This window comes from Hyposmocoma kahamanoa, unplaced genomic scaffold, assembly GCF_003589595.1.
Source record: "Hyposmocoma kahamanoa isolate Upper Pololo Valley unplaced genomic scaffold, ASM358959v1 93, whole genome shotgun sequence".
NCBI lineage: Eukaryota > Metazoa > Arthropoda > Insecta > Lepidoptera > Cosmopterigidae > Hyposmocoma > Hyposmocoma kahamanoa.
Window position 1 is genome coordinate 19,790,905 of NW_020654810.1, and position 8,122 is coordinate 19,799,026.

At 34.5% G+C, this 8,122-nt stretch overlaps 2 protein-coding genes across 4 annotated transcripts in view; one reads left to right on the forward strand and one right to left on the reverse strand.

Moving 5' to 3' along the window:
• The first annotated feature begins 1,858 nt into the window (after positions 1 to 1,858).
• LOC113237347 lies at positions 1,859 to 3,340 on the forward strand. The gene is made up of 4 exons (XM_026473766.1): positions 1,859 to 1,926; positions 2,007 to 2,145; positions 2,703 to 2,852; positions 3,096 to 3,340. Exons 1-4 carry the CDS (start codon positions 1,859 to 1,861, stop codon positions 3,327 to 3,329), a joined length of 591 nt encoding a protein of 196 aa, XP_026329551.1. The 3' UTR covers positions 3,330 to 3,340.
• A 143-nt stretch (positions 3,341 to 3,483) lies between these two features.
• Positions 3,484 to 8,122, reverse strand: part of LOC113237346 (TRPL translocation defect protein 14) — a 31,491-nt gene continuing 26,852 nt past the window's right edge. For all 3 annotated transcript variants that reach the window (XM_026473763.1, XM_026473764.1, XM_026473765.1), the window contains 3 exons: positions 7,227 to 7,774; positions 6,370 to 6,560; positions 3,484 to 5,138 (listed from right to left, as the gene is read on the reverse strand). In XM_026473763.1, coding sequence (XP_026329548.1) covers positions 4,870 to 5,138; positions 6,370 to 6,560; positions 7,227 to 7,774 — 1,008 coding nt within the window. In that variant the 3' untranslated portion in view covers positions 3,484 to 4,869. The remainder of the gene's footprint in view (positions 5,139 to 6,369; positions 6,561 to 7,226; positions 7,775 to 8,122) is intronic.

Here is an 8,122-nt window from a genome sequence, read left to right on the forward strand (position 1 = left end):
TTGATGCCGCCGTCACTACGCAAGAACTAAATTTCTTCTCTCACTCGCACACACGCGTCAAGAAAGCATGGTAGAAAATTTCTGGGTGGCTACTAAGTTATTTGAAATTACTAAGAGTTGTTTTTCTGAATTTCACTCCAAGGAATCTATTGACGTAGAAAAATTGTACGAAAATCCCAAGTCTAAACTTACGGGAATACATTTATTGTAAAATTTACTTACAGTCTTCCATTTATTGTGCCAAAGAGAATTATTAGAAATGTTTAACGAAAATGGTAACATGTACATACAGTTTACCAACCTTACAAATTACAAAGACAGGATTGCCATTTTCAAGAGTGACAACAAGTCAAACAAAAACAAAATTTTCATAGTCTGTGTCGTGGATTGGCTGTTTCATGTAGATTAAAGGAGTGGTTTTTTATTTTTTTCATATTAGCCTTAGGGTCGTATTCCAGAACTCTACTCAATGCTCAAGTCAGAATTGCACTGGAAACACAAGCACTGGAAATACGACCCTAATGGCAGGGACTTGAGTATGATTTCGAGTGCTTTAAACCATACTCAAATCCTGACTTGAGCATTGAGTAGAGTTCTAGAATACGACCCTATAATTCTAAGCAGTGTTGCCAGATGAATGAAGAATTGTAACAATTCTTCATTTTTCGTAACTCTCACTTTTCATGTATGTAAATGTTAGGCGTCCGCTAACTAAAACGCGGCTAAGTGACAAAATATTTTTTTGAGATATCATAAAAAGCCATAACACTGTTTTAGAATATTGAAATTGTTTAATGATATTTCAGCTATGCATCGTTAGGATAAGTTCCAATAAGTCGAACACGTTAACTAAGTTTAACTGTTTTTAAAAGAGAATTTTGTGCTCTATTATTTGCTATTTAAAATGGTTATTTGACCATATGTCATTTAGCCGCGTTTTAGTTAGTAGATGACACTTACCTGAACTATAGGAACCTGTTGAAATGTTATGTACCTGTTAAGTATTTTCAATAAAAAATCAAACAGCTGAAATTTTTCCCGGAAAATTTCTGGAAAACTCGAAAAATGTAATAAAAAAAAAATTAATTGTGTTTTACGTTTAGATACACCTTTTGAAATTTTATTTAGGGTGAATTATTATAAACAATGGTCGGAAAAAGGTGTTCCACGTATATAGATACGTACAAACATAACTACAAGGAGCAACATAGAGTCGTTAAAATAAGTAAATGTTATTTAATTACTGTTTCGAATTCCGGATTTCCGGAAATGGTCTTTTTACTAACTAATTATTAATACTTGGTGGATTTAACGACTCTATGTTGTTCCTTATAGCTGTATCTATACATATACCTACATTATGTGGAACGCCTTTTTCCGACCTTTGATTATAAAATAAAATTTTATAGCTAAAATTATACGAATATAATTTACGAACGTTCCCAAATTAAGCAATCAGAGATGGCGCAATTAAAATGTAATCAATAAATTACTAGTTATAGCATGATTTTTCTTGAGCGTACATACTGCTTTGTTATGTTTATTTTATTATTATTTACTTTTGCAGTTAAAAAGTTCAATTAAAAAACGAACTTGTAAAATGCAATTTTTACAGAAAAAATTTAGCGTTCTAATTAACTAAATGTAATTTTCGACACAGAGGCCCTGGCAGCACTCACTGGTTCTTAATTAATGTTTTTGCTTTTTGCCCGATTACTTTAATCCATGGTCATGAAATAATTTAAAAAAAAATGAATGTTGCAATTTGTGGCACGCATGTCAATCAGAAAATTGTAAACAAAATTGATTTTCTCTTAAAAAATTAAGATTTTTCTGACAATTGTTGTTGGTGGTAAAGATGAATGCCTTGTTAGATTACGGTTCATCGTCTTCGAGCGATACTGATGAAGAAAATGCGGAGGAAAAGTAAGAGTTACACTAATACTCCGTTATATATCCACTTACCTAAATCTTTGTGTTATAAATGAAATTTCGGTCAATTTTAGGTCTTCAGAAGAAGCAGTGAAACCCAAATTTCCTAAACCAGCCATAGGAGAGAGCGCACTACAAACTTCGGTGTTTTGCAACCCATTCGTGGAAGCAGAACTTGCAAAAGCAGCGATTCTAGAAAAACACGTTAAAATGGTACATGTTGACTTTCTTCTCCCGTGAAGTGCGCTACGCAAACAGCCGCCTGACGTTGTAGTACTCCTTTTTCAAACCCTTCATTTTACCTAATATGTTTGAATTTGTTTCTTTTTGAGACTAGTATATTCCTCACGACTCTTTACCTTGCATGTATGCTATCAAGGCGTGCCATATATTTCAGCTTCTCAAGAACATCGTATTGTAATACTGAGGTAGGACTGAATATACAAAGAGCGGCATTATACAACCAATAATATTTCATTATTGACCAAGCTGCACGACAATAATAATATTAAAATAACAAATTGCTATAAGTTGCTAAAACAGCTCTCTTCTCCATAAATATTAAGCTCTAGCATTACAAACTGCCCAACATACTACGCAAGACGGTTTGATAGTGCTATTCTGTTGTGAGTCAGTACAATGTGTACTACTAAAATGTATTCCTTGTTTTAAATTACAGATAGAATCATAATATCCTCATTGTTAACAATAGGAAAGCTTTGTAACCAATTGGACATGCAATCGTCAAGTACATAGGCAATTACTGTAAGGTTCCAGGCAAAGACCACATGCAGATGATCAACGGAAAGAAGATATGCTGGAACTACCGCAAGGGGAAGTGCCGGTTTGGTCACAATTGCAAATATGCACATGATTCTGACATACAGAAGACTCCACAGGAGCTGGAAGCTGAGAAAGAGGTTCATAGTATTGAAATTTTGTTTTTGTCATATTGTTAAAGCATTTTGAACTTTCGCCTACATTGAGAAAGGCAAATTTACAATAACATTCATAGAGCCGTCTTGCATTGTCGAGATGGTCCAACTATGAAAACACCCATCTACCAATAGGTTTTATACAGTAACCTCATTGCTGCTTCTTGAAATAGGCTCTTTATTATTATATTATCTTTATATTTACAAATACAATGTTTCTTTTTACAGAAATTAAGACAGAAGACAGTAGTTTGTGAAAGCTCCGGCACACAGACATCCATCCCGCCCCCTCAAGTTACTTTGGAACCTACACTACCAACTGATGATAGCATCTGGGAAGGGGCACCAGACAAAAAGAAGAAAAGGCCAGGGTTGAGTACAAATCTTGTTCCAGGAAAGAAAGTACTGCAGATGTATAAAGAGCAAAGATATAGAGATAATGTTAAAAATAAAACTAAATAAGTATATTTGTTTGTTTCATTTAATTGTAACAGGAGCAATCGTAATAATAATAAAAACAGTTCTCAGTTGCAATTGTATAATGTGATGGATACCCATACTTAAAAGTTTAGCCCTTGTGTTTCTTATTTTGAGAAGTAAACTTCCTTTGGTGGGGAAGGGTTCAAATAAAAAATAATATAGCACTTGCATGTTTTATATATTAAAAAACAATGCAGAGAACAGACATGCAATTTCGATCTTCTCGCCAAGTTGCAAAATGCTTAGATATACATTTTTGAAATTGCATAATACTTAAGCAGTTAACTATCATATGACAGTAGGGCAAATTGGCAACTAGATGCAACATTGTAGCCAAACAATGGCGAACAGGGGCAATTTCCATAAATTACGCGCTTAATGAATATTTCAATTGATTGTGCAACTGGCTTCTTTTTCATGACATGTTTATTGCCAATGCTAAGCCCCAAGCTTGTTGTTAAATTATAATAGCACAGCCATTACAGACGCTACCATGGACACTTGCCAAAGCATAGCTATTAAGTATAGACCGTCTTTTTTATATGTAAATCCTCTTAGTAACATACTAAATTATACTAATGATGGCTTAAATACTTTTGGAAATTACTTTTATTTTTTAGAGTTGAGGATACACCTCTTAGCCCTAGTTTCCTTTGATAATAAGTAGACGTGGCGACATCAATTACTACACTAAACTTGAAAGTTTATCAATACAAACTTAGTACAAGCTACAAGGCAAAATGGGGGACCATATTTATCAACTTTGTACCCATGTTGACGTTCATCCACTACGGACCCTAAACATAATGTGAATCTACGTCGACGTTACAACATCAAGACATTCAAAGAGTTAAAATTCTAAAAATCATATTTTTTAAGACAAATTTTCAATTATTTAAAAGTTCATTATCTCTATTCAAGGATTCAATAAATATATTTCATTTTTTTAACACAATCAAGTCTATTAAGAAAATGCTATCGTGTTACGATAATAGAACCTAATTCATTACACTAAAGTCGAATCTACGATACAGCAACAATATTAATTACTTGATATTGCAATTTATTAAATACTATGACAGATGTGGAGGTGAAATACGTGTTAAATCACTAATATTAAACATATCCCCACATTCAAATATACAACATTACAGAAGGCACAAACAATAATTAAATAATCCCCTATAATTCATTTGTGAATTATTTACATTTTACCACAAAAATTGGTGTATAGTACACAGATGTGTTTATAATTATGTAAAATATTTAACACTCAAAGAATACTATAAAAATAGATTTCTTTTGGCAATTTATACATTAAAATATGGCATAGATAAAAATATGATACAGCGTTTACAAATAGCCTTCTCAGCAGATTCGCGATGATATATTGTATGATTTCATATTAAGTTCTCTCAACCTTAGAAGTAGTTTTACAAACAATTTCGTGTAAATTGAAACATTACAAAGTGGAATTTTATAAAATCGTAACTCTAGTTAAGTGGGTGTATATAAATATGTTTTAAATCTTAAGAGCGACCTTCTTGGGCATCTTTGGTGTTTCGAGATCCATACTATACCCCTTGATGGAACCGTTTGGCATCATGTCCGAGTCGGTGTGGAATACCCCGTTGCTCGCGTGTGCATTGACCTTCGCGGCGTGCCCGTTCATGTCGCCGTCGTAATCATTGTTCTCAATGCATCCATTCCCTTTCTCACCTCCATGGCCATTCATTTTAGCATGACCATTTACTTTGTCACCACCATGACCATTCAAAAACTTGGTCTGCCCTGATAAATCAAAGAAAATACGTTTAACCCCCAACAACACCTCAACTTAAAAATAGCGTAATTGTGTTAGTCGCTGACATAAACAATCTAAATAATTAGTGTCCATTATTAAATAACATTCTTGGTTCGTTAGTCCGTACTAGTGGATTCATCATTTGAAGTTGAAAACATAAGAGAGCCTGTACGTCCCAAGTAAACACCGTGTGAATCTGTAAAATTATTTGTTATTTTTAATATTCTGATGACGGGCCCGATAATAGCAAGCTACAGGTTTCACTAGACAGACGTAAGCTAAGAGTGCGTAACATTGACAGTGAATACTAAAAGGTCACACAACAAAACAGGTGTAAACAAACCAAAGTACGGACTAAAATAATGAAAACTACGCTAATAGGGTATCTAAATCTAATTCTATAAGTAACACAATTACGCCAGTGTTCACATATTAAAGTAGAAGAACAGCATGCAATCAACTAGATATATCGGAAACTTGGTTCTTGTACAACACAGTCCGATATACCTAGTAGTTAAGGCTTATGTATGATTCACACCTGACATTGACGTAGCGATGAGAAAATTTAAATGTGTATTTGATCATTATAGTTCAAACTTGCATGTGATATATTATATAAAGAAATTGTGAAGAATGCGCCTGACTGCCTCTGTGTCGCCATCCTTGAAGTTGATTTGATCGTGAGAGTTCCGATGTGCCCCATTTGCCGCACGCACTTGCCAGGATACTTACGCATGCGCGCGCATCCTTTTTGCTGCGCTTCGGCCCGCGCCGATACGCCCCGTCAGTTGTGAATACATACCGCACCTCCAGTGAAACTTACATTACAATTGATGAAACTTACATGACCTCCGGTGAAACTTATATGACTTACCTTATATTTGTAAAATGTACAGAAAACGAATTAAAAGTTGTTAAAAATTTACTGAGCACATTTGAGGAGATACTATTTCAATAAGCATTGCGTCCTCCATGGAAAAATGAAAGAATGCATAATGTGTTTCTGTGTTTCCATATAAATTGCAATATTAAAATGGTGTGGGATCACAATGTTTTGCGGTTAAGTCTTTGTTTCACTGAAGGTATTCGTGCTTGTTTTCACCATATTACGGTGATATTAATTTTAAATTTAAAAAATAATTCATTAGACCTCAATACCTGTCAACGGTCAAACATTGACGAGCTCTGTATAATGAAACTGGGAAGTCACAGGCTTACCATTAGTATCGGCGCCAGAATAATACTTCTTTGAAGTCTTCCAATCTTCTTTTAGAGACAGGTTATACATCGAGAATGCGGGATCTCCTGTCACTTCCTTAACGATTATCAAGAACTGGGGCAATGTTGCCAGTAACTGATCGTCGTCATACGCTGCACTGTATGTTTCCAGAAGCACCAACCCCCGGCATCTGTAATTTCAGAGCTGTATAAATACATAGACTTGATACATTAAAAAGAATAGACACAAATCATTACAACTACGTTCTATTTTCTAAGGTTTAAACAAAGCTTTATTTAAATTTACCTTGAAAAAGCTGAACTGTGTCTTCTATAAGGATATAAATAACAACAATACATACATTACGGTTTTATTAGTACTTATATATAAAACATAGATATAGATAGAAGAAATTAAATTTGAAACAAGTATCAATATAAATTACGAAAAGTCTAAACTAAAGAACTTAAATAATTATAAAGTACCTTTCGTTTTTATTTATTTCAAAGGGTGAAAAAAGTATGAATTAAAATGGCGACTCCACTCGTAAACATAAAAATATTTTAAAGTAAATAAATTTTGTTGAACCAAATCTGTGTCATAGGGAAGTCCATTCAAATTCCGTTATCCATTTATACCAAGTGTCTAAAATTTTTTTACGGTATAAGAAACTAAATACTTTAATGAAAGTTGAGAGAACATGAACGGACTTGCTGTTTGCGTCAAGGATAACCGCGAAAAACCAAAGGATAATGAACATTAAAACTATCACTTAAAAGTGCAATTTCAGTTTACAATATCTGAAAGTCATACTAATTATTTGAAGCAACAATTTATTGTGGAAGTTAAAAATCACCTGGGATGAGTTGGCTGCCTGTAAATGTCAAGCTGGTAATACTGATTGTTGTAGATGAAGCAGCGGCGTTTCTTGTAGATGGTAAAATGTGCATCGTCCCTTTGCGGTAACAAATTGAGGTAATCCCTATGCGTGAGTTGAGTGCGCACTTCCACAGATTGTCCATTGCTCGGGTGGAACTTCCTTAGTGTATGAATGTAAGACCAGTGACCCTTCTGCCCTCGTTTCCGAAGCCGCACTTGGGCTTTTCGGATATCACTGTGCAAGTAATTGTGAACGACGTCGAAGTCCTGAAACGGCGGGAACTCCGAGTCTGGAACGAGAGGGCTCTTGACGAGGAACTTCCGTTTCTTCGCGTTGATATTGAGGCGGTCGCCGGTGTCGATACCGATCCGCTGGCAGACGCAAGCGATGAGCCGGTTAATCTTTTTTTCGAAATCTGTGGAATTGTCGATCACGTCGAAGTAAGGGTGACCGATCCAGGCGGATGCAGCTTTGTAGTCCAAATCTCGGGCCAGCCCGACGCCTTCTGAGCGGCAGGCATGGTCCTAGAACAGATAGAGGAATAAATTATTGAAGGAGAGGATTATGTACAAAATTGCACTTAACTAAATATTATATACAATTCAATATTTATTTCGTCAAATTACATGCTCACTGCTAGCGTATGAAAAAACTAATACCAGAATGTAATTACAGGGACGGAACACAATATAGAAAAATTTAAACATGTATAATATTAAAAGAATGTTTACTATTAAAAAACTTCTATTCATTGCAAGCGTTTATAAAATAAAATGGTTTGATATATTTAACAATAAATAAAGAACAACAATAAATTAACTAATAATATTAGGGGTTAAAGTATGAAATTGCCGTTTTATTGCAATAGGTTC

Bases quoted from the DNA above. Each gene is read 5' to 3' on its own strand.
- LOC113237347 (XM_026473766.1), top strand. From the start codon at position 1,859: ATGAATGCCTTGTTAGATTACGGTTCATCGTCTTCGAGCGATACTGAT. The intron at 1,927-2,006 runs GTAAGAGTTACA...GGTCAATTTTAG, and splicing joins GAAGAAAATGCGGAGGAAAA to GTCTTCAGAAGAAGCAGTGA. The intron at 2,146-2,702 runs GTACATGTTGAC...AATTACTGTAAG, and splicing joins TAGAAAAACACGTTAAAATG to GTTCCAGGCAAAGACCACAT.